This window comes from Hypomesus nipponensis, chromosome 18, assembly GCF_054491055.1.
Source record: "Hypomesus nipponensis isolate SF chromosome 18, ASM5449105v1, whole genome shotgun sequence".
Taxonomy (NCBI): Eukaryota; Metazoa; Chordata; class Actinopteri; order Osmeriformes; family Osmeridae; genus Hypomesus; species Hypomesus nipponensis.
This window is the reverse complement of record NC_140378.1, coordinates 19,417,501-19,443,773: the sequence shown is the minus strand read 5'-3', so window position 1 is coordinate 19,443,773 and position 26,273 is coordinate 19,417,501. Positions and strand designations below refer to the sequence as shown.

Genomic DNA, 26,273 nt, shown 5'->3' with positions numbered 1-26,273 from the left:
GGGGTGGGGGGGGGGGGTGGGGGGGGGGGGAACCGACTGTGAGCAGCCATCCTTCATACGGATCAAACCGCCATCCAGAGAGCTTCCCCACGTCTCCTAGACCACAGACTCTGTTCTCTACTGTTTCACAAACAGGCACTAAGTTGAGTGTTTCTCCCCCAGAATGCTCAAATGTACGATTGAAAATCACCTTTTTTGGATGGGTTTGGTGATGTCATAGGCCGATAGGTCGGTCAGGATGCCGGGTCTGTTACAGCCGGTGCTGGGTGGAACGTTGCTTATTGTTAACAAGAAAAGGTCCATAAATAGTCCCAGATGGAGAGAGGCTGCAGAGCGGGGCCATATCCTACAAGGAGCTGGAGATTGCAATGCAAAGGAAATCGGTAGTTAAAGCTTGAAATACCGAGCACAGTAAACAGAAAAATGACCTCCACTACAACACCCAGATGACCTCAATCTTCCTTGGAAGGGTGTTTTAAAAAAAAGGAAAAAGAAAAAAAACTTTGAATTTATGTCTTCCACATCCTAATAGTTTTTCCAGCTGATTTGTTTTTCCTTTCAAAATTGCCGTCCTCTAAACGGTGACCCTTTAACCCCGAGCAGCAATTGTCTTACACCAAATTGTACAGTAATACACTGTAGATATACGGCCCCTCAAACCTGCGCATTATCCCTGTAGTCATTGTTTAAAGAGGAAGTGTGCGATGTAAATACAGTAACTGAGAAAGCATGTGTGGGGAGCCCAGCTCATTGTCTGGCAGGCTGACCGTCTGTACGCTCACTCCGACTGGACATCCGCTGGCGATTCCACAGCTTTGAGGAGGAAAATGAAAACAAGGCTTAGTGGTGCTCCACGGTGATTTACAGGAGACCTGCCCAGCCCCTCCTGCTGCTTGTCTGGGGCTGAGAGAGTGAAGGAGCCGACACCCTGAGTCCCACGGTGGGAATCCAGTCTCTAAGACGTCTCACTGTCCCCCTCGACAGGAGGAGGGGGTTTGAATCCAGTCTCTAAGACGTCTCACTGTCCCCCTCGACAGGAGGAGGGGGTTTGAATCCAGTCTCTAAGACGTCTCAGTGTCCCCCTCGACAGGAGGAGGGGGTTTGAATCCAGTCTCTAAGACGTCTCAGTGTCCCCCTCGACAGGAGGAGGGGGTTTGAATCCAGTCTCTAAGACGTCTCAGTGTCCCCCTCGACAGGAGGAGGGGGTTTGAATCCAGTCTCTAAGACGTCTCAGTGTCCCCCTCGACAGGAGGAGGGGGTTTGAATCCAGTCTCTAAGACGTCTCACTGTCCCCCTCGACAGGAGGAGGGGGTTTGTCCGAGCACAAAGCACTCTCTTAGGAGTGAACACCTAGCAGTAGTTTAATCTCACGCTTGTGGTACAGTACTACAGTACCTCATGTAAATCCTCTTGCAAAATGTTACATTTTTATTGAGTTCCTCTCTTTGCTGTCTGCATATCGTTTCATTGAGAAGCCTGAAAAGAAAATCCGATCTGCGTATGAACCCACAACCAGGTCCAGAACCAGTCTACCCTTGGTGTCCCTTTTGGATTGCTAACAATTACTTAAGGAAAGTAGAAAGTATAGAGCAATAATATTGACAGACAACAAAGCTCTGCCCTTTGTGCACGTTAGTTAGATCAAGATCTGGCCTCGATTTTTGAGTCTAGAAAAGCCGCTGTCCGAGGTTGCCGTTGGTGACCGTGGCAGGCGGGCGAAAGGTAGCAGAGCAGAGAGTTTCTGCCCTAAAAAGGCAGTTGTGGGATGTGGAATGCTGCTGTCAGCTGGCCGTCTCATCCCAGGGCTGGCTTTAAAGATAGTCTGCCTGGGTGACATCATGCCAACCATTCCTGCCTCACACTCTGTCACAGCCATTGTTCAGTGAAGCCTCCGGAAGAGAGAAGAAGAGAAAGGTCAAGGGCCTGTGTAATGTCAGTGTAGTCAAACCCACAAAACACATCTCCCCCCCCCCCCCCCCACCCACCCCCTCCCTGCATACGTCAACGTTTTCATTATTTGACTACTCCTGGTTCCAGGTTGATCGATTGGTCGGTGAATGATCTACTTCTAATGAGTGGCGGTTCTCAGGCTTGTGAGCGGCACGTCTCAGTAGTCGTGCCATCGCGCTGCATGGAGACACACACCTTGTGTTCCTGCCGGCAGCACAGGGCCCACAGGCGCTAAAAAGCCCCCGAGTGCCGGGCCTCTCCAGTCCTCCAGCCTGACAGGGTTAAAGCTAAGCAGCTCTCCTGGGGCGTGGCCAGCCCACAGCCCCGCTAGGTGAGGGAGGAGGGAACGTGTCAGTGGTGCCTCCGTCCTGCTGTCATGTCAAGGGTTATGTAGCCTCAGTGTACCTGCTGCCTGGTGTACCAGTTAGAGAGAGGTGCTGATACTAATCTATTGGTGGTAGATCTTTAACTCCTCTTTTCTTTCTCTTTCTCTCTCTCTCTCTCTTTCTCTCTCTCTCTCTCTCTCTCTCTCTCTCTCTCTCTCTCTCTCTCTCTCTCTCTCTCTCTCTCTCTCTCTCTCTCTCTGTGTCTCTCTCTCTCTCTCTCTGTCTCTCTCTCTCTCTCTCTCTCTCTCTCTCTGTGTCTCTCTGTCTCTGTCTCTCTCTCTCTCTCCTCTCTCTCTCGCTCTTTCTGCAACCAAGGGTATAAAAAACCATCTAGGTTAAGGTGGAACTAGATCTGAACCCCCTTCTCTTCCCTCCGCTCCTGTGATGGCTGTTATTGTCAAGTGCCAGCGTTCATGTTGTATTTATAGCAGCTGTCAATGCGACTAAAATACAGGTTCTTTTTTTTTCCATCGGGGAAGCTAAAATCAAACCCTGTGCATGGCACTAGAGCGCAGTGGCTTTTAGCAGTGTCCGCTGAAGGATAGGGCTGGATTTGGCTCAGTGTAATTTAGATAGCTGATAAGGCAGAAGAAGAGGGAAAAAAAATAACCTGTTCCTTCATACCGACTCTGGTTGTCTGGTTGTTCTTTTACTATGATTAACGTCTCCTCCTTCTCCTCCCCCATCTCTCCTTCAGCTGAAAGGAGTTTATGCACTGAAACGACCTCAGGAAAACCCAAGATGGCCGCCAAAAGAAAAGGTGGCCTAAAACTCAACGCTATCTGTGCCAAGCTGAGCCGTCAGGTGGTGTTCGACGGCAGCTCCCAGAATGCCGAGGGAGACCTGAGCGTGGCGGAGAACAGCGAGCGCGGCAGCTCCCACTGCGACGACGGGGAGGGCGGCTTCGCGGAGAGGCTGAGCCTGGACCAGAGCCTGGAGGAGGACCAGAGGAGGAGAGAGGCCATCGAGAAGTGGGTCAACGGAGAGTACGGGGACGAGCCGCCCGCCCTGGCCTGTGGAGCCCAGCCGGAGCGGGGACTCAGACCCCACCATGACGAGGACGCCCCCCCCGAGGGGGTGTACATGGTCCAGCCCAAAGGCTGCAGCGACGAAGAGGACAACGGCGAGGGCTCCGAAGCCATGCTGGGGTCCCAGGACGGTAGCTTCCACGACGACAAGGACTCGGAAGACGGCCGGCACAAGGAGGACGTGTTTGTGCCTCAGATGGAGCCCCAGGGTCGGCCGGTGCCCTTCTCCTCCCCAGGTACTCCCCTCACCCTCCTGCCCTCACCCCTCACCCTCCTGCCCTCACCCCTCACCCTCCTGCCCTCACCCCTCACCCTCCTGCCCTCACCCCTCGCCCTCCTGCCCTCACCCCTCGCCCTCCTGCCCTCACCCCTCGCCCTCCTGCCCTCACCCCTCACCCTCCTGCCCTCACCCCTCGCCCCTCACCCTCCTGCCCTCACCCCTCACCCTCCTGCCCTCACCCCTCGCCCCTCACCCTCCTGCCCTCACCCCTCACCCTCCTGCCCTCACCCCTCGCCCCTCACCCTCCTGCCCTCACCCCTCACCCTCCTGCCCTCACCCTCCTGCCCTCACCCCTCACCCTCCTGCCCTCACCCCTCACCCTCCTGCCCTCACCCCTCGCCCCTCACCCTCCTGCCCTCACCCCTCACCCTCCTGCCCTCACCCCTCACCCTCCTGCCCTCACCCCTCGCCCCTCACCCTCCTGCCCTCACCCCTCGCCCCTCACCCTCCTGCCCTCACCCCTCACCCTCCTGCCCTCACCCCTCACCCTCCTGCCCTCACCCCTCACCCTCCTGCCCTCACCCCTCCTTCCTCTCCTAGATCTCCTTCTTCTCATTTACGCTCTTTAAAGTTCAAGTTTACCCTCTTTTAAGTTTACGCTCTTTCAAAATCCAGATCTCACAGATTACAGGCCAAAGACAGCTGGTGAGATAGTCACCTCCAAAGAGGCTTAGGTGAAGCAGAACAGGAGTGTTGCAGGAGGATTAAACAGTGGCGGCTTTACAGTCAAACTGATACAGCTGACAGAGAAGTAGATTATGAAGTTGTGTGTGTGTATGTGTCCGTGTGGTTAACTGCATCATGATGAATTTCATATTTGGAGCAGGCTTCCACAACACAGCTATGTGTGAGGCCCAGGGTGTTAGGCAGGGCCTGGCTAAGCTTCATATTACACCCAAGATTACACACACTGAGTCTCCTCTAAGCTCACTGAACTGAGTCCACCATGCTGCAGTCCACCATGCTGCAGTCCACCATGCTGCAGTCCACCATGCTGCAGTCCACCATGCTGCAGTCCACCATGCTGCAGGCCACCATGCTGCAGTCCACCATGCTGCAGTCCACCATGCTGCAGTCCACCATGCTGCAGTCCACCATGCTGCAGTCCACCATGCTGCAGTCCACCATGCTGCAGTCCACCATGCTGCAGGCCACCATGCTGCAGTCCACCATGCTGCAGGCCACCATGCTGCAGTCCACCATGCTGCAGGCCAGGAGGAGTCTGCAGGCCTTTTTTTGTAGGGGAGATTAGCGCACATTCAAATAAAACCCGGAATAGACTAAAAGCCCATTTGTCATACAATAGCTGACAGACCTACACACCACAAAATCATACCTCGAGGACAATTATTACATGCGAGCTCCGATTAGTGGTACTGTAAACTTGATGTAAGCACATTTAGATTCATGTATTCTTCGATATGCTACGTTGTAAATGGCTAACAGCAACGCGCTGTTTAATTACCTTCTCCTCTTTACATGGTGTTCCTTTGGTATCACTCGGGGACTAGCACACAAATAAGGGTGCAGCATGCTTTAAACGGCAGGGCTTGCGAGGTAGCAGCAAGCAGAGCTAACTGCACAAGCAATCTATGGAAAATGAGCTATTTACAGGCTTGACATGTTGAACCAGCAAACCAGGAGTGGTCCTGGGCTATCTGAGAAACTAGGCTATATACAGTAGAATTCAAAACACAGAGCAGTAAACAAAGAAAAAAAGGGAGGGGGGGAGGGAGAAAGAGAGGGAGAGAGAGGAAGAGAGAGAAAGAGAGAGAGAGATAAGAACTGCCAATCTGATAACAGAGTTAGATAAAGCTTCTGTCACCCTCCCAGAGTTTGGTTGTTGTGGTACAAAAGCTGGTTTTGTTTATCAGTCAGTTTTCTGCTTGCTCTCCCAGCTTTTGCAGATGCTCATGTGGCCTGTCATTTGATGTGGAGTAGCTACCTCAGGGTTATGTACAGTTATGTCGTCTGCACAAGGTTTGTGCAGGGTTTTTTAGGTCCCTTTTTTTTCCACGGCAGAGCAGCAAAGGCCAAGCCTCGACACACGCCATGCCAAGGGCTTCTCAGAAAACCAGACATTTCGTTTTTTCCGGCAAACGCAAACAGGTGCTTTGTGGTTTTAATTAGTCATTTTGTGTTTATTTCATCACGGTAAAAAAAAAAAAACCCTTGTCTGTAAATATGTGTTTGTGTTGTTAAACAGCCTTACACCTTTCTCCTCACTGGCTGCCTGGCTACTTTACATCTCATAACAAAGGCTGAGTGTTTGTAGGCTGCACAGAGACAGAGAGAGTGCACACTGTTTGGAGCAACTCTTGTCTTTGGATTAGTTTGTCTTTGGTTCTTTTTTTTTTTTTCTTCTTTTTTTTTTTTTTTTTACGAGTTGCTCTTTGTTGATTGTAACTAGGGCATCTATATTGCCATGTTTCTGCGAGGCTCACAATTAAAACATTTTTCCCCCTCCTCTCTCCCTCACCGCTGTCTTTGAAAGGCTGATGCTGAGCGCACATAATTATGCATACAAACATAGTGGCTTAATTATCTCTCACAACATCAGTGACAATGTAATTAACAAACATTGCAAGATCAATGAGAGAAACTGCGACCTTCAAAACATTTAACTCCTCATATTGAGGCACCGTGCGGATTCCCCCATCAGTGGAAAAACCCAGAATTCTTCTCCCAGATCGTCTAGATGTCGTATTACCCGGGCCCCTTTTAATCCACGCAGTGTTAACGGCAGAAGCACAGCTATGAAAGTCACCACAGAGACGTGGTCAGGGATCAGACACTTCTGGCCCGTTGCCTCTCAACTGGAATCCAAAGATCACTCTGAGGTTATTCCAGGATCCTTTCAGAGGGAATGTCATAGGTTGACACATTGTAGGTAGTATCTACCTGGCGAAGGGGCGTGGGGCCGTGCTGGCCGGTGTCTTAGTCATCAGTTCCCAGTGAACACAGCAAGCCAACTCTGGGACATGGTGACAGGACAGGTTATCGATTTGAGAGTGATGTATTGGTAGATATGGCCCCGCCCCGCCGCCCCCACCCCGACATGGAAAGTCTCATAAATTTTCACCCCAGTAAGGGTTTGATGGAGCCAACGCCTGTAAGCCCTCTCATCTTCCTGCTTCCAATTTTACGACTAACGACATCAGCCTAAGTACACACAATTGAGCCCCAGGTTTTTTCTTTCATTCAAAAGACAATGTTTGACCAAACGATTAGCGTTTGGACGTGTCTGCTCTAAAACCAAAGTGTATTTAAACTCCTGATTAGGACGTATAGAGTCCAAACTTCCTCTCTTATCACGTCTCACACCTCCGCCTGCCTCCATGCCTGGGAGCCCAGCATCTGAGAGCACCACCACAATGTCCATGTTTGGTCAGCCTAAAGGAGATATAATGTCCATTTGTTATCGTATCTGGGGGGGAAATGTGGCCTAATTACCTCAAACAGGAACAAGGCTCAGGCCTCGGTCGCCAGTTGGAATTTGCCAGCATGAAGTGGCAAGATTAGGGCCCACTTCTTTTTATATTCTCGAGTGACGAGGGGAGGGAGGGAGGGAGGGAGGGAGGGAGGGAGGGAGGGAGGGAGGGAGGGAGGGAGGGAGGGAGGGAGGGAGGGAGGGAGGGAGGGAGGGAGGGAGGGAGGGAGGGAGGGAGGGAGGGAGGGAGGGAGGGAGGGAGGGAGGGAGGGAGGGAGGGAGGGAGGGAGGGAGGGAGGGAGGGAGGGAGGGAGGGAGGGAGGGAGGGAGGGAGGGAGGGGGCCAATCTCACCTTAACCCAGCAGCCTGTCTCCCACACAGTGTCCACATGACATCATTAAGAGGCGTCCCGATAACACTGGAGGAGAAAACTCATTTACATGGTGTTTTAGAAAGGTTATCTTCTGTCTGCTGCTGGTCTAATCCTTTCAGTTCAAGTCCAATCATTTGCCTGCCATTGATAGCATGTCACATGGTTGAAGGGGATTACGAATGTGACCTAGCTGATTCATCCAGAATACAAATATCATACAGTAAAAAAAGTATTAAATAAGGCAGGTTTTAACGATTGAAAGTAAAAGTAAGATAATATTCCTATTATCAGAAGCTTGCTAAAGCTACTAGCACCACAATATAATGTACTAATCTACTCCCATTATTTAGGTTATCTTCAATTTATTCATATGATAATAATTATTTGTATAAAATATTGTATTTATATTTCTGTTGGGAAGATGTGGTGGTCTATATAGTGGGCTACATGATCCGTCACCAGCTTCAGACGTTACTAACTGACTTGGCATTCCTCTGATGCACCTGTTACCAGTAAGCTTGTGAGTGGATTTTTAAACCCACTTCTAAATCAGTGGTCCGGTCAGAACGTTAACAAGCCAGACTTGTCAAAGGAAACTTTTCAAACTGTTTCACCACATTTAGAGCGAAGCGTTATCATATTGGAAAGCTAGTGCTACTCTAATACAGTGGCATTGTACTGTATCGTGTTCCGTTGAGAGTAAACAGAATAGGTGCCAGGTATTTTGAACGATTGGCCCAATAAACTAAGATATAATCAACTTCTGTGTCCGTGTGAATATCGTACCACTCGGTGGTCTGAATAGGCATGTAAAAACACAGAGGTTTGGTTGGATGATATCTAGCAAACAGGCAGGTATTTCCTCTCAAATACCTGATCCATTTCTCTTACATTTTTCATGCCCTTTCGATCCGCCGGATCCACTTTCATACTGAGAGGGGAGTAACTCCGACACAGCGATGGAAATTTAGGGATTATTTTACACGCCCGCACGTAGGAGATGTGAAATGCATGCAAGGAGGGGGTGGAACTGAGGGACCGATTTAGCAATAACACAGAAATCCGAGACAAGAGCTGAAATATTTTCGTATTAATTACCAAGACGGCAGCTGGTATTACCTCTGGCCGGATCGAGTGTTCGTACGCGTTAGAGATGAAAAAAAGCAATCAAATAAATGAGGAAACGGTCAGGAGCATGATCCTGGACCAGGACCAGGGGAGAAGCTGGGAGGACTAAAGATCTACATGACTCCCAAGTTAAGTTGTCATCTAGGGTGTAGCGACCGTGTTCAAATATCTCCTCTGACATCTCAAGATTTTTGCAGTAGATCTGGATCAGTAAACACTGCCGTTCAGGCACAGAGCTGGCAGTCTCAGGGTGTGTTTCCTAAGTACCTCTCTCCCCCCCCCCCCCCCCTTCCTCTCTCTCTTACCATCTCTCTCTTCCTCTCCATCTATCTCTCTTTCTATCTCTCTCTTCCTTTCTCTCCATATCTCTTCCTCTCTCTCTTTCTTAATGATGGCTAGTTATGCACACCTCTGTCTTACCCCTTATTTTAGGGCAAAATCATTTCCCCCTTTCTCATCTCTCTTTGACCCTTTGTGCTAACCTGGATGAAAGTTAATGGGTTAGAATGAATCTCCACATAATGCAATTAAACTACATTTACTACACTTCCCTGTGTCCTTGGGGAGGTTGTCTAACTTAATGGACTCTTAAAATAAAAAAAGCAACGTTTCACTTCACAAATATGTAGAAGCACATATGAAGCCTCTATAAGGAAGTGACACAGTTGTTTCGTGTTTGATCTTGGTGACTTTCAACGGCACAGAAGCATTCAAGGAATGTCATAGGTTGAGATATTGTAGGTAGTATCTACGTACAGTGTGCATCTTTTGGTTTGAGAGAAAGTCGTTAGTTCTCACTCTCATAGTCATTTACCATCAGTCACTTTCATTTGACTAACAGGGAAATTCAATCCGGTGGGTTTTTGCAAAATGTTCCACCAGTGTAAAACTGCACAAAGCAGTTGACAAAAGGCAAAACAGGCTCACCTTAGATACAGTACATTTGCTTCCCCTTTTCAACTTTTACGATTGTTTGATTGAAGAACCTCAAGCTTCCTTTTTCTATCTTTTTATGACAGTTTAGTTTTTTTCCCCCCAAAACAAATGTCAGTCTCAACTTTAAAAAAAGAAAAGAAAAAAAACATTTATGGATCGTGTCGTCTCACGTAAGACCTCTGTGCCTTCCTGTTCCCCCTTCTCTCAGCAGGAGAAGCTTCGGCCCTGCGGGACTACGCAGCCAACACCATGAACGAGTTCCTGGGCATGTTCGGCTACGACGACCAGCAGGTCCGGGACGAACTGGCCAAGAAGAGCTTCGAGAAGATGAAGGCCGCCGCCGCCGCCCCCTCGGACGGCTCGTCCCTGAGCAGCGAGGAGGCCACGCGACGCGCCCGCTTCTCAAAGTACGAGGAGTACATCCGCAAGCTGAAGGCTGGAGAGACCCTCCCCTGGCCCACGCACGGACACAAGCCCGAGGAGATGAGCTCAAAGCTGGCTCAGGAGAAGAGCTCCGCGGCCACCGCCGCCCTGCTCCAGGCCTCGGGCTGCCTCCCTGGGGCCGAGCACCAGGGGTATCCCTCCTCCCTGGAGCACAAGCAGCACCAGGGGTATCCCTCCTCCCTGGAGCACAAGCAGCACCAGGGGCCTCCTTCCCTGGGCCCAGCCCCCTCGCCCAGCCCCTCTCACATCCAGAACCTGGCCTCCAGGGCCTCCAAGTACGACTTCTTCATCCAGAAGCTGAAGCTGGGGGAGAGCGTGCTCCCGCAGAACGGCAACACTTACAAGCGGCCCTCCAAGTACGACCTGGAGAACGTCAAGTTCCTGCACCTGTTCAAGCCCGGGGAGGGCAAGCCCGACATGGGGGGCGCCATCGCCTTCAAGACAGGCAAGGTGGGCCGGCCGTCCAAGTACGACGTCAGGAACATCCAGAAGCTGATGTCGGGGAAACCGGAACCCTCTCTGATGCCCGGGGCTCATTCCGCCCCCACCGGGAACCTGGGCCCCCAGGGGCCCCCCACCTCTGCCTCCATCGGGGCCTCGGCCCCCCCAGGACTGGGCATGGACCAGGCGGGTCACATGGGCTTCAACACCTCAGACTACATGAAGTCCAGCTTCTCCAAGACAGACTCTATCACCACGGGAACAGTGTCCTCTGTCAAGTAAGGGTTCATCCGTCCATCATCACCAAGGCTGGTACAGGGAAATGTTTAATCATGTTTGTGACACATTTTCCTGTGGGCAAACTGTGAAAACTGCTACTGGGGACCTCGAGATCGTCGTGGAACAAATGTGGGCAGCGTACCAAATGTTCCTTGAAGCAATTCATAACTACCATTACTGAATTATTAAATGGAGTAAACCATTAATCTGACTCACCCCCCAGTCTCCATTTTAGCTGTTGTTTTTGAAAAGAATCCAGGCTCAACTGTCTTCTAATTCTCCTCCACACTCTCTCAGCGGGACACCTTGGAGCCTAATGTGTGTCTCACATACACTTTACTGCCAGTGTGAGTCAGTTAGCCTAACGCAAAGGTAATTGGTACCTCAACAACAGGCGACGCGAATGTAGTGTGAAATAGCGCGTAGCGGCCAACAGATCCCAGCTGCACGATGAGTTTGCGAAAGCCCGAGAAGTGTTTACTCTCCACCGAGACTGATTTAGCACAGTCATCGCAAAGTGACTGACTTCCTGCGTTCGGCTGGGGTGTAACAACTCTCCCTTTAATTACTCTGGAGCCGTGACTAACCTCCCGTTGCGTCAGCGGGACTGGCTTAACGCCGCCTGACGGCCGCGCTTTGAATAGGACGACAGGGGGCCTTTCATGGTGCTTGGCTAGCTTCGCCTGTTAGCATCGTGAAACAGCTTCCCCTATGGCAGTTTGTCCGTGTAGTTCGGCAAGACCCATCAAAGTCTGGGTCTAGTAGCCTTAGGCGGAACCCTGGGGGTTCGGTCTGATTAGCCAGCACCGGGCCTGGCTGTAGTGTAGCCGCATGCTAGGGCAGGTAGCCCAGCCCGGTGAGAGAGGGAGGGCGGTGCAGGCTGGGAGAGTGCCTGCCAGTGCAGCCTCCCCTCTGGGGGAGATGAACCCCGGGGCAGCCCCCTGCACAGAGCTACTCACATGGGGCTGCATGCCAGCTCTGAGGGGAGGAGGGGGGGCTGAGGGGAGGAGGGGGGGCTGAGGGGAGGAGCCAGCGCTGAGGGGAGGAGCCAGCGCTGAGGGGAGGAGCCAGCGCTGAGGGGAGGAGCCAGCACTGAGGGGAGGAGGGGGGCTGAGGGGAGGAGCCAGCACTGAGGGGAGGAGGGGGGCTGAGGGGAGGAGGGGGGCTGAGGGGAGGAGCCAGCGCTGAGGGGAGGAGCCAGCGCTGAGGGGAGGAGCCAGCGCTGAGGGGAGGAGCCAGCGCTGAGGGGAGGAGGGGGGCTGAGGGGAGGAGCCAGCGCTGAGGGGAGGAGCCAGCGCTGAGGGGAGGAGCCAGCGCTGAGTGGAGGAGCCAGCGCTGAGGGGAGGAGGGGGGCTGAGGGGAGGAGCCAGCGCTGAGGGGAGGAGCCAGCACTGAGGGGAGGAGGGGGGCTGAGGGGAGGAGCCAGCGCTGAGGGGAGGAGCCAGCGCTGAGGGGAGGAGGGGGGCTGTGCTGAATGGCACCGTGGACTCTGATCCCTGCAGTGCGGAGGGCAGGGTGATGGGCACCCTCCATACCACCTCACGGGGCCAGCTCCAGCCCAGCCCAGCCCCCCCCTCCTGGAGCTGAGACCCTGTACCGGAGCTACAAATGGGATGCGGGCCTTTTGTTTGAACTCAATCCATATTGCTGATTGAAGATAAACTGACAACAGGCGTTAGAAGCTGGGTCCTCTGGGATCCTCATAGAAAGTTTTTTTCAGAGCATCTCTATGATCCCGTTTTGCATATTAGCACTCTAAACCCCCCCCCCCTCATGAAAGATGAATGCACCTACCCTGCCTTTTGCCTTTCATTGCTGGCAAACCATGCATCAAAGTATGAAAGTGTGACCCCCTCCTTCTCCCTCCGCCCCCCCCCATCCATTTCCTGATTCATTCCCCTAGACAAAAACACAGTTACGCCACCAGAAAATGTATATTGATAGCCCAAAGTTTTTTGAAAACGGCGCGTAAGTAAATATTGTGTCAGTTTGTTTTTATTAACAGCCGGCGCCCGCTCCTCCATTAATCCTGTCTTTGTTGTTCCTGCCACCGCAGGAACGGCGTTCCAGCGGAGAAACCTGTCACTGAAGACGTCAACCTCTACCAGAAATATATTGCCAGGTACGCACACGCCCTCCCTCACGACCACCAAGCTGAGATCCATACACAATGTTCTGTCCCCAACACGGCCACACAAACCTGTTTTATTAATTGTTGGAGTGTCTCTTGCCCGGTGATGAATGTGGATGGTACACTGGCCTGTGGAGGCCTGGTGGAGTGGAGCAGGAGGAGGTTCACGAGCAGAGAGCAGGCCTGGTGGAGTGGAGCAGGAGGAGGTTCACGAGCAGAGAGCAGGCCTGGTGGAGTGGAGCAGGAGGAGGTTCATGAGCAGAGAGCAGGCCTGGTGGAGTGGAGCAGGAGGAGGTTCATGAGCAGAGAGCAGGCCTGGTGGAGTGGAGCAGGAGGAGGTTCACGAGCAGAGAGCAGGCCTGGTGGAGTGGAGCAGGAGGAGGTTCATGAGCAGAGAGCAGGCCTGGTGGAGTGGAGCAGGAGGAGGTTCATGAGCAGAGAGCAGGCCTGGTGGAGTGGAGCAGGAGGAGGTTCATGAGCAGAGAGCAGGCCTGGTGGAGTGGAGCAGGAGGAGGTTCATGAGCAGAGAGCAGGCCTGGTGGAGTGGAGCAGGAGGAGGTTCATGAGCAGAGAGCAGGCCTGGTGGAGTGGAGCAGGAGGAGGTTCATGAGCAGAGAGCAGGCCTGGTGGAGTGGAGCAGGAGGAGGTTCATGAGCAGAGAGCAGGCCTGGTGGAGTTGGAGCAGGAGGAGGTTCATGAGCAGAGAGCAGGCCTGGTGGAGTGGAGCAGGAGGAGGTTCATGAGCAGAGAGCAGGCCTGGTGGAGTGGAGCAGGAGGAGGTTCATGAGCAGAGAGCAGGCCTGGTGGAGTGGAGCAGGAGGAGGTTCATGAGCAGAGAGCAGGCCTGGTGAAGATGAGCTGTGATGTATAGGCCTGCAGTTAGATGGGGAGGTGTGAGCGTGCTCATAAACTGTTCTAGAGGACAGTCAGTGTCACTGGCGTCAGCATGCTGGATCAAAGAGTTCCCAGCAAGGACAGAGGCTTTCAGCTAAGGCCTTGAATTCCCCTTGTCTTGGTTTAAAGCAAAGCTAGCCGCAAGGATGTTTAAACCGGCCTCTCGCACAACCAGACAATGCATCAGACCGTCTCACATTTCAATAGACACGCAAAACAATATCCCCATTCTGGATTCATTTTGAAGCGCCACTAGAAAGGTGATTATCTCTTGTTTGTTTATTCGGTTTGAAAAGAAAGAAAAACAGCATTTGAAAAGCCAAAGTGGCTGTGGCAGTAATGATCACTTCTCCAAGCAGTAACATGAAGGACACAAATCAAAGACCTGGCACTGACAGACACACACACACACAAGCATCTTCCTGTGCACTGAAACACACACACAAAACCCCTTCCTTGGACTGATTACATTTTGCAAGAAGATTTAATTAAGGAATTTTTAATGAGGCTTCTGCTGGCACTGCCAAGTTCTGTTTTGATATTTGCGCTGCATAATGCATAAAATTTGTCTAAACATCTCGGCAGTTGATGCACAGGGAGGCAGCAGATAAGCCTAGATACTGTTTCAATTTCCGTGTTGGGGAGGAAAAAAAAGAGAGAGAGGGAAGGGTAGAGGAGGTGGGAACAGGGGGAGGAGAGAAAAGAAAGGCTCACTAAAGGGGCAAAATGGAGGCTGGTACATGTTTAGGGTCCTGGGGGTGGGGGGGAGAAGGGGGGTGGGGGGTGGGGGGTGGGGGGGGTGGGGGGGAGAAGGGGGGTGGGGGTGGAGGAGAAGGGGGGTGGTTCATCTCCGAAGCTACGGCTAATGAGCGCACACTTATGCAAAAAAAAACAACAACTTTGTAAACGTTTTGACTCCAGTCCCCCCCCCCCGCCCACCCCAGCTAAAAAGGAGGGAAAACTTCTCTCTCTCCTCGCAGAGCAGCGGTTTGATGTGTTAAAGAGCTTCCCTGGTAGTGTTTAGAAGCAGTTTTCCCTCTTTAAATGCTTTCATGCACCCAGCACTGCCTCTGCACTTTGATCTGCATGTCTCTATTGTAACAGGAGATGCGTTGCAATCTCTGTATCGTGGCAATATTAATATTTCATCTGCAGCTGAATAGCGGTGGCCCATTAGGCCCCGGACACAGGGAGTGGGAATATTGTCAAGAGGCAAAGTGATACAGCTGGTCAATGAGCGGAGAGGGGTGGGCCAATGTCCCAGGGGGCTGTGTGTTAGTGCGTGTGTGTGTACCTGTCTGTGTGTGTGTATGTACACATACCAAAGTGTAGAGTGGCTCAGCAGAGGCTTGAAGTCTGTCAGTTTGTGTGTATCTGTGTGTGTGTGTGTGTGTATGTATCTGTGTGTGTGTGCGTGCTTATGTGTGTGTATCTGTGTGTGCGAGTGTGTATCTGTGTGTGTGTGTGCGTGCGTGCTTGTGTGTGTGTAATGCTAGCTCCGTTTTTGTCTTTTCTCTAAAGAAGCCGTCAAACCTTCCCGAAGCCTCCTCCACCCCCTCCACCTCCTCCACCTCCATACCCCGAGCCCCCCAACACACCACCAACTTTTAAAAGGTAGTGGACCTCCCTTCCCTTACTGTAGCTTCTCACCTCAGCACAGTCATCCTGAAACACTGCTCTGGGATTCTCCTCCAGGCACTAAACACACAGAGAGAGAGAGAGAGAGAGAGAGAGAGAGAGAGAGAGAGAGAGAGAGAGGGAAGGAGGGAGAGACAGAGAAGTGGAGAAAGAGAGAGAGGGGAGGGAGGGATCTACAAGAGATGGAGGGAAAAATGAGGGAGAGAGGGAAGGAAGGGAAAAAAAATCTATTACTTAGCCCCTTTTTCTCCTCTGCGCTCGGAACAGATGGAGCTTTTGGCAGTGGCAGTGTAAATGTTTATTTGTGTGTTTTGAGTGGTAATTGGAGCTTTTTAACAGTCATCATTGCCAGGCTCATAATCACGACCGCGAACACTCAAGCACGCAGGGAGTCATAGAGGGGGGGGGGCCTTTACATGCCTCTGTACCTGTAGGAAGGCCCTGCCTCCAATCTGGAGACCTCACAGCCAGAGGAGGGGGAGGAGGGGGAGGAGAGGGAGGGAGAGAGAGAGTTCCCTCTCCAACCTCCCTCGGCAGACCTGACCCTTTTCTCTGATTAAAGCGCTGCGTTTAACCTGGGAGAACTCTACATTGATTCGGCAAGGTTTTTTTGTGTGAAGTGTGGGCAAAACAGGCGTACGTGTTTGGGGCTAGGGAGGCTACAGTTTAATAAGTGTCTTTGCCGTCTGCTTTGGAAATAAATGGAGCTAATTTGGTAGAAATTGGTGTGACAGACTGGTAAATTGCGTGCGGTGTGGTGGAGGAGGCGCGTGCCTGCTACGGCAGAGTCGGGCTCCTCCCTGCTTTCTCATTAAGCCTTCTTATTCCTCGGTGTGTTCAGTCTGGTTTGGTTGTGAAAGGCACCTTGAACTGTGAGTGACATGCTGCACTAGAGCCCTGGCCTGGGAGTCTGAACATGCTTCATCACTGTCCTGGTGAAGGAGACGTTCCGGTGTTCTGTGAGAGAAGGTACACAGGGATCTCACCAGGGGAACCGCAGTCCTGGGATCATCGCACGGCGTTTTCTCCTCTCCGCCTGCCCTCAAAAGGCCAAAATGGGTGTTTACAACGTGATACATGCATGTATTCTATGAACTGTATGGGGGGATTTGAACCTGTGACCTCATGATCAGTCAAACGCTCTAACCACTAAGCCTTGCCATCTCTGTGTGCCCTGTGAGGCAGTGTGAGACGCACAGGTTCAGTCACAGCCCGGGCCTGACCCTCCTCCGCCCTCCTGACCCGACCCTCTGTGTTCACGCCACACTTCCTGTCCTTTAACTGAGCGTTTCCTGTTTCCTGTGTCCAGGTTTTCCGGTAGCCAGCACTGTGGACACGTGCATTGTGCCTACCAGTACAGAGAGCATTACCACTGCATGGACCCCGAATGCAACTACCAGGTACGTCTGTGCACAACATGGCCTCGTTTTCTAGACAGTCACGCGTCAGTGTCCCTCGTTTCTGCCGCGCTCCACCAATCACGGACTCTGCTTCTACGCTGTCCACCAATCACGGACTCTGCCTCTACGATGTCCACCAATCACTGACTCTGCCTCTATGCTGTCCACCAATCACGGACTCTGTCTCTACGCTGTCCACCAATCACAGACTCTGCCTCTACCCTGTCCACCAATCGCTGGCCGCGGTTCGGCGCTTTGAAACACCTGTCCTTCACTGCCGAGGCTTAACCATAAAGGCTCCTGAAGGGCTGGACACTCGGGCGACGCCAACGCAGTTTCATATCTCGCTCATACTCTCGTTTATGATCCTGGCAGTGGTGAAAATTGAGTTTTAAACACGGTCTTCCTGGTACGTGCAGATCATAAATCTTCATATCGGGCGACACCCAAACCAGGCTTGTGGAAAGGGAACTTTATGGATGTAGGTTCACGGAACAGGTTATGACTGTAGTCCTTCAGACAATACAGACCAAGACACTCCCTACATACACACACACACTCTCCCCACACACACACTCTTCCCACAAACACACACACACTCTCCCCCACACACACACTCCCTGCCTCTCTCCCTCAATAAGCTGATTCCAAGAACAGTTGGTCTTTGACCAGTTGGTCTTTTTATTAAGGGTTCATTTTAAATATGTTTTTTTTTTTTCTCTGTGCGTTTGTGTGTGTGTTTTCCTGCTAGCGACATCTGCCGTAGCTAGAGGCCTGTTTTTAATCCCCTTTCACGTGATTAATCTGGTTGTGATCCTAGGAGCTAACATGTATAGCTCACTCTGACTAACCTGAAGCTGCTCTTGATAGGGGTTGTGTGTGTGCTGGAGTTGGGCAAACACAAGCTGATCTGTGGAGAAGAAAACCTTCCTCGTCCCTTTTGAGCAATGTGCTTCTTCTTTCCCCTCATGTTTTGTGAATGAAGACATCTCCACTCCTAATCTTTCTCATCTGCTTCCGATCAAGAGATTACGTCTTGATTAATAGAGCTGGTTGCTGTGGAAAGATCGAGGAGTATTAAACGTTCACACTGTGTTTGTTTTTTTATATTATTTACGCACCCGGTTCACACTTTACCGCTTGACAAAACCGACTCTCGGAAGAATGTGGTGGAAAAAAAGAGCAAAAAAAAAAAAAAAGCTTTGAAACGATTCCAAGTCATCATTTAGACTGTTAGTTGTGGTTATCAGTGCATTTGACACGGCCAAGCCTCCGTCTCTCTCAGCGCTTCATGGTGCATGTTGTGTGAGGTGCAGGCCTCCGCGCTTTTCCACGTCAATATCCCGCAAAAACAGCCCAGCCGAAGACGAGCCGTCTCTCCAGAGGTCACATGACACACAGTCCTGGAATATTATCCTCCTGCCAGCCTCCGGATGATTGGCTGAGTCCGGACGTGCTCCTTTTATGGGCTTGTGTGTGTGTGTAGCTTGTGTGCATGTGCAGATCGCAACACTTGTGGGAATCCTAAAATAAATGTAGCAAGTGTCTCCCAGCTTCATCACCAGTCAACTGAAAACGAGCTCTTTAACCCAGTCAGCCTCTTCCAGGGCCTATTTCTACACCCATGATGGATCAAATGTAGCGTGACCGCAGTTCAACTTATCCACCGGTTACTGTCAGCTCTCCCACACACGCACAGAGGCCTTGCTGGGACTGGGGCAAATCAAAGAAGTGAAACATTTCGAGATTTCAAAAAGGAAGCCCCAAGAAATGTTTAGGAGACATGAAAACATGAGGTATTCTGGGAGAGGGACCAAGAACTGAAGACACACCCCTCCTGGTGATCCGGGGCCATGATCACGTCCGTGCTGTGTCAGAACCCATGCCTGACACACGCTTGTCACACGCCTGAAACATGCCTGACACACGCCTGTCACACACCTGAAACACGTCTGTCACACGCCTGTCACACGCCTGTCACACGCCTGTCATACGTGACCCAGCGTACGTACAGCGGTGATGAGTTTTAAGCATGGCGTTCCTCTGATTTTCATCTCCCACTGTATGTAGAAATGGATTGAAGTAGCGACGGTCTCATTGATTCAGACCTATCAAGTTGCAGTTCCTGTAACTTCAGCTTAAACCCAATTACAGCAGATTTAGTTGCTCTCTGTCTCTGTGGAGTGACTTTTCTTGTTTTCCTTCCCAAGCTTGTCAGTGTGGGAGGATTGTAATTTTGAGGAGAGTATCTTAGCATATTCCCTCATTATTACCAGCGAAGCCGCTACCAAAAGCGAGCGTTAATGCTTTAATTAAAAATGGAATCATATCTCGACAAGGGAATTGAAAGGGAAACCGTTTTTTGGTTGGCTTGTTTGTTTGTTTTGTTGTTTTTCCTCACTCTCTCTCTCTCTCTCTCTCTCTCTCTCTCTCTCTCTCTCTCTCTATCTCTCTCTCTCTCCCTCCCTGCCTCCCTGCCTCTCTCCCCCCTCCCTTCCTCTCTCCCTCCCTCCCTCCCTCTCTCTCTCTCTCTCTCTCTCTTTCCCACCACCCCCTCCTTCTCCCCCCATCTGAAAAACCATCTGCACGGAACAACATTTCACTAGAGCCAGGAACATCGGAACTGTGATCTTGCATGTCAAGTGATCATAATAAAGGGAGGGGGAAAAAAACTGAAAAGAAAAAAAGAACCATAGTTTCTACATCATGTGTCTGTCCCAGCCCTGTTTGACACCTCGCAGTGACCCACACCTGCCCACCTTCCTCCAGGGTCCATGGTGACACATTTGGATAAGGTCACAGCTTATTTGAGAAATGTAAAGTACATGAATATGCGGTCATTAAATCGGTGTCCTTCTCTCTCCATTCCACGGACACCTCCAACTGACTGTGGGCTCCCTCTCTCCGCAGCTGTTTCCACGGCGATAAAGTGACTTTTCGCTGCTTTTGTGAGCGTTTAAACAAACACTGAGAGGTTTCTGTGCTCCTGCTTCCCTGACAGAGGTTCACCAGCAAGCAGGACGTCATCAGGCACTACAACATGCACAAGAAGAGAGACAACTCTCTGCAACATGGCTTCATGCGCTTCAGCCCTCTGGACGACTGCAGCGTGTACTACCACGGCTGCCATCTGAACGGGAAGAGCACACACTACCACTGCATGCAGGTAAACACACCCTCACACACACTCACACACACAGACACACACTCACACACACAGACACACACTCACACACACACTCACACCCTCACACACACTCACACCCTCACACACACTCACACACACGCTCACACACACTCACACACACTCACACCCTCACACACACTCACACACACGCTCACACACACTCACACACACTCACACACACTCACACCCTCACACACACTCACACACACTCACACCCTCACACACATTCACACACACAGACACACACTCACACACACTCACACCCTCACACTCACTCACACACACTCACACACACAAACACACACTCACACCCTCACACACACAGACACACACTCACACACACAGACACACTCACACACACTCACACCCTCACACACACTCACACACACACACAAACACACACTCACACACTCACACACACAGACACACACTCACACACACAGACACACACTCACACACACTCACACACAGACTCACACACACCCACACACAATCTACCACTGCATGCAGGTAAACACACTCACTCCCAGTCTCGAACCTAACCCCCTAACTCGCACATGCTGTCAGCCTTACACACCCCACACCCAGAACCTGTTGGCTCCATGGCAGATCTACAGAAAGCTTCCTGCCAAATAGGATTTTGCAGAGCCATGCATAATGAATTCATGGACATTCCCGATCCACAGCAGGGCAGTCATGTGGCAGTATAAACCCTCTCCATACTGCCTGATGTTCACCGCCTGCTGTGTAAGACCTGGTCCCTTCAAACAGTCAGGCCTGATTTCTCTTCTTGCCCAGAGGTGTCACGGCGGGGAGAAACACGGCAGGATTGTTTCTCAGAACCATTTAGGGGCAGTACAGGATGGCACAGACCAGACCCACGAAGGGTCTCTCTAATCCAACAAGGAAGTGGAGTAGGGCGACATGTCGATGCTAGGCCACTAAGGCATAACAAGCTGCTCACGGATGAGCTTTGGGGTGGTGGGGGAGATAGGCGCAGGTTTGCCACGTCTATAAAAGGGAATTTCAGATCCTACAAATCGCCATTTAAGAGAAGTTTTCATGTGCTTGACGAAAGGTGTGATAAAGTAAATAAAAGAGAAATTAAAAGGATGAACACAGAGTCCCTCACTCCCTCTCTACCTCTCTCTATCCCCCCTCCCTCTTTCTATCTCACTATCTCTCTCTTTCCCAGGACTCTCTCGCTCCTTAATTGGCATGGATAAAATTCAGTTAGTTGTTTATATAAACCTCACATTTTTCATCTTTTAGTACCAAGCTGCGAGTTGAAGATTATTCTGTTCCGGATTTGTTTAATTTTTTCACATCTGCTTATTTTCAAGGTGTCATGGCAACGAGGGCTCTCTCTCTCCAGCAGGGCTGTGTCCCAGCCTGGATGGCTCACAGATACATTCTCCTCTAAGGCCCACTAACGGCGTAATTGTTATTAAGACATTTCAGACCTTGTTTTAACGTCTCTGAGAACCTGCAGATGTTGGCATCGCAGTGGTGATTTAGTGGCCCGGGGGGGGGGCGGGGGAAGAGAGTGGCATTTTTTTCATTGTTTGACTCAATATGGAGAAGTTGCCCGTTTGTGTGGCTGAATAGTGCCCGGGGTGATATACAATCACTGCTTTTAATTCAAACATGGGCCGTGTGTTTCCCATCCTCGCCCCGACTACTCCTGAGGACCAGAACATTTTAAACTAAAGAAAGTGACAATCATCTTACCCACCCTCCCCGCCTCCACCCCCCCCCCCATTCCCCCTGCAGACACTGTGAGTTACAGTAAGGTCGAGGGGGCCTGCTAGTTCACCAGTGAAACGCAGCTTCAAATACGGCCTTACATGGAAAGCTGTTTCTTTGCTATTTTTTTTTTTAAACCACACTCGAGCTGAAGCGACCACTGCCTCATTGAGGAACGTGCGAAAAACAACGTTGAAAGTTCTTCTTTTTGGTGTCAGTGAGCCGCACAGACAGACTGCATTTAGACCTGTCTGCCTTGTTCCTACTGTCCTCGTGTTTGTGAAGTGAACATGCTCTGGTACCTAAACCACCAGCTCTAGGTTGAAGATGATAAAAAAGACTTCCTTTCAACCATTTCTAGGTCACCCTACTGAGCTTGTTTCCTATCAGAATTCGTTTTTATTGCCATGTGAGTTTACACAAACACGGAATTTACTGTGGCAGGAAGGTGCATACAATGAACATTTACGGATCTTGGTTAAAACACGTTGAATGTTTAAATACAATTAAAAAGTCTAATACTAAAGAGCTAAACAATATTATTTATACAAGATATAAAATATAAAATCTATCTACTGTCCTATCACTAGTTCCACCATTCCAAGACAACAGCTATTAACAAACCCCACAACATCGGGAATACTCGGGTCGCGGTACGCCCTCACCATCACGTCCCATGATCCTCTCTGCTCCGCAGGTGGGCTGCAACAAGGTGTACACCAGTACCTCTGATGTCATGACTCACGAGAACTTCCACAAGAAGAACGCCCAGCTGATCAACGACGGCTTCCAGAGGTTCCGAGCCACTGAGGATTGTGGGACGGTGGAGTGCCAGTTCTACGGCCAGAAAACCACCCACTTCCACTGCAGGTGAGTCTGCCTGGCGGGGGGAAAACATCTCATGTCGTATTCATCCCTTCTAGGAAAACATGCCTCCTTTGCTTGTGTAATACTCCTCCATGCATCTGATAAAGCTTGAACGTGAAAGCGAACAGGGTAGATAAGTCATGCAGGATGTTAACTAGGTTGTGGTGTGTTGAGAGCCTCAGTGATGGATCAGCAGGGACTCCAGCAGGGCAGGACTGTGGCCACGTGGGAATATCCCTGTCCGCTTGACCAACTCACATATCCTTACTCCATTGTCAAGTATTTCAGTCATGTGGGCTTCGGTCCAGGTCTCCTCAGCACCGCCCCACTGCCAAGCAGCCCGGCCGCCCACCCCACTCTCCCCCCGTCACACTGCTCTTCCAGCCTGTGCACTGTGGATGAGCAGTCGTGCACTGGATGTAAATGACTTCTCTTCCCTCCTTCTCCTCCCTCTCCTCCCTCTCCTCCCTCCCTCGCCTGCAGGCGTCCCGGCTGCACCTACACCTTCAAGAACAAGTGCGACATCGAGAAGCACAAGAGCTACCACATCAAGGACGACGCCTACGCCAAGGACGGCTTCAAGAAGTTCTACAAGTACGAGGAGTGCAAGTACGACGGCTGCGTCTACAGCAAGGCCACCAACCACTTCCACTGCATCCGCTCCGGCTGCGGCTTCACCTTCACCTCCACCAGCCAGATGACCTCGCACAAGCGCAAGCACGAGCGCCGCCACATCCGCTCGGCCGGCACCCCGGGCCTCGCCGGCTCCTTCCTGGCGCCCAAGGAGGAGCAGGAGGAGTCGAGCAACGATGACCTCATGGACTTCTCCGCCATCAGCAGCAAGAACTCCAGCCTGAGCGCGTCTCCCACCACCATGCAGTCGTCCGGCATGCCCCACATGCTGGCCACGCCCACCACCGTCGTGTCCTCCTCGTCCTCCTCGTCTTCCGGAGGCCACGGCCTCAAGGCCGCCGCCCCCTCGCTGGCGCCCGGCGGACGTATGTCCAGCCTGCTGTCCCAGGCGTTGCCTAGCAACATGCCGGTGGCGTTGGCCCTGTCCAACAGCGCCATGGGGGGCTCCAACCCCTTCTTCCCCCTCCTGCCCCGCCTGCCGCTGCCCCTGCCGCACTCGGCCGCCAGCCTGATCTCCAGCGTGTCCTCGGGGGCCCACTCCATGCCCACTGACTCCCTGGCCCAGGGAGGCTCCTTGGCCTGCACTCCCTCCTCCTACTCGGCCTCGTCCATCATGGAGAAGATCTCCGCCAGCAAGGGGCTGATCTCGCCCATGATGGCCCGGCTGGCCGCCGCAGCCTTCAAGCCCTCCGGACACCAGGACGCAGGTCAGTCTGCTCCCTGGAGCCCTCTGTGTGTGTGGGTGTGTGGGTTCGGCGGGGCGGGGACTACAGGGTCACAAACACAGCAGTTAGCTGACATTTTTTCTTTGAGTTAAACGAGAATTTGGGGGATGTTATGTATAGATTAACTGAAAAGCCGTGCTGCAGAATACTCAAATCCATCCAGTTCCCTTTACTGAAACGTGAGAAACCACCCCTTCCACTGCGTCTTCATGCTAGCTTGTAGGAAGCAGGAGCAGAGAGAGGCCCCAGCTGAGGTCACCGGTATCGTCCCTCCTCCATGGAGAGAGAAGCACGCCCGCGTTCAGATGGCCAGCGATCCCCTTCAGACACAATGACCTCTCCATAGTAGCCCTGTTGTGGCTCTGCTCCAGGCTGCTGGTGGTGGGGATGCTTTGCTAGATACCCACAATCCATTTGGAGATAAATGCGCTGACAGAGAGAGAGCGGGGACCTGTCGAGGAGCCTCTCTTCCCCCCCCCCACCCTGGGTTCTGCACCCGGGGTGTAGAACATGTTTCCTCATCACCGCTCTCTTATCTGTGTGCGCATTCGTTCCGAGCAAATGGAGGTGGAATGAAATTAAGTTCAGAAATTGCAAGAAAAAAAAAATCTGGGTTTTTTTTGGCGCCCAGAGTGTCTCTCTCTCTCTCTCTCTCTGTGCAAACTGATATAAAAACAGAGATCAGTCGGGCAGAAATGACTCGCTGCGTCAGAGTTGTTTGTTTTTCGAGAATGGAAGAACAAACACACACTCTCGCACAGTCATACAGCCACAGTTTCTCAGAAACTCCCGATTTGAAGTCAATCTAAAACCCCCGACACAGGATCAATCTACGTGTGTGCTCCGTGTCTCTGAATCACACTACAGAGGAACGTGGAAACAAAGCTGTTCAATTGATAATGATCCCCGTCGTGGGCCCAGCCCAGCCCGTCAGCCCAGCCAGCCAGCCCAGCTCGCAGTCTGAGCGTGGGAGACGAGCAGGTGGAGGAAGGACTGGAGATGGGGGTGAGCAGGGGAGGGGAGGGGGGCTCCTGGTGAAGGACAGGCCCAGGGAGAGTCCCAGAGGAGCGGGCTGATGGGCTGTCAGACCGGGCTCCTCCCACAGCCCTTCAGCAGGTATCCAGGCTGGGGAGGGGGGGGGGGGGGTGCAGATGGTGCTGCTTGCCTCTCTCCTCCTCTGTGCCCTGGGAGGAGGAGGGGGAGCTGTGGATCTCAAATGATCCACCCTGTACTGTAACTTCCCTATCCTCCACCTCCATCACCCTCCCCCATCCTCTTCCTCCCTCACCCTCTACCTCCCCCATTCTCCTCCACCTCCACCCCCCTCCACCTCCTCCCCCACCCTCCATCCCCTACCTCCTCAACCCCTGCCTCCCCCAGAAGCATGCGTGGGGGGTGTGTGTGTGTGTGTGTGGGTGTACTTCTGAGGTACTTTTGAAGCTTCTTGAGGTTTTGTCTCTTTGAAGTTTCACGTGTTTGTTAACAAAATAGGTGAGAACAGCTCACGGGTCCTAAATTGAGGAAGTGGAAGTGGTTTGTGTTTTTTTGTAGAAAGGTATGTGAAAGATAGTGTGTGCTTGTTTGTGTGCTTGTTTGTGTGTGGGTGTGAGAGGATGTGCCTTTTTGTGTGCGAGCGTGTAAAACGATCTTCAGATAATCTCATATTTGTTGTATTTTAAACTAAGGCCTGTTAAGACTGGAAGTGCAGCTCTTCACCTCCTGGAGAACGAGCGTCGCTCCTCAGGGCTCTCACAGTTCCATTCATGGCAGGGCTACAGGATCAGCCATCTCAGGGCTACAGGATCAGCCATCTCAGGGCTACAGGATCAGCCATCTCAGGGCTACAGGATCAGCCATCTCAGGGCTACAGGATCAGCCATCTCAGGGCTACAGGATCAGTCATCTCAGGGCTACAGGATCAGTCATCTCAGGGCTACAGGATCAGTCATCTCAGGGCTACAGGATCAGTCATCTCAGGGCTACAGGATCAGTCATCTCAGGGTTACAGGATCAGTCGTCTCAGGGCTACAGGATCAGTCGTGGCAGGCCCACAGGATTGTTGACCCCTAAGTGGCCTTTTTCAGGGTATCCTGGCATCTGAAGGCTTTCCTAATGAGACACGCCTTGCAGGTCAATTCTCAGCTGCTCTGCCTCAGAGCACCAGTCATTACATACTGGTACAGTATTCCTGGATCATTTCCATTAAAAGGGGGATCTGCTTTGAATCCGTTTTATAGCACCGTACCTGCGCTGTGCGCAGCTGGCAGAGTGGCTCTCCTGCAGGCTGTGGGCCTGGACCAGGTGGGCCTGCTGCCCCATGCTGGGCATGTGGACCTGGACCAGGCCCTGCCCTGTGCTGGGCATGTGGACCTGGACC

At 51.8% G+C, this 26,273-nt stretch overlaps 1 protein-coding gene across 1 annotated transcript in view; it reads left to right on the top strand.

Moving 5' to 3' along the window:
• Nucleotides 1-26,273, top strand: part of casz1 (castor zinc finger 1) — an 88,958-nt gene that overhangs the window by 44,723 nt on the left and 17,962 nt on the right. Inside the window, exons 2-8 of the mRNA XM_084679659.1 lie at nucleotides 3,034-3,600; nucleotides 9,723-10,674; nucleotides 12,732-12,797; nucleotides 16,648-16,738; nucleotides 19,740-19,904; nucleotides 22,369-22,541; nucleotides 23,022-23,878. Of these exons, the coding sequence (XP_084535785.1) occupies nucleotides 3,034-3,600; nucleotides 9,723-10,674; nucleotides 12,732-12,797; nucleotides 16,648-16,738; nucleotides 19,740-19,904; nucleotides 22,369-22,541; nucleotides 23,022-23,878 (2,871 nt within the window). The remainder of the gene's footprint in view (nucleotides 1-3,033; nucleotides 3,601-9,722; nucleotides 10,675-12,731; nucleotides 12,798-16,647; nucleotides 16,739-19,739; nucleotides 19,905-22,368; nucleotides 22,542-23,021; nucleotides 23,879-26,273) is intronic.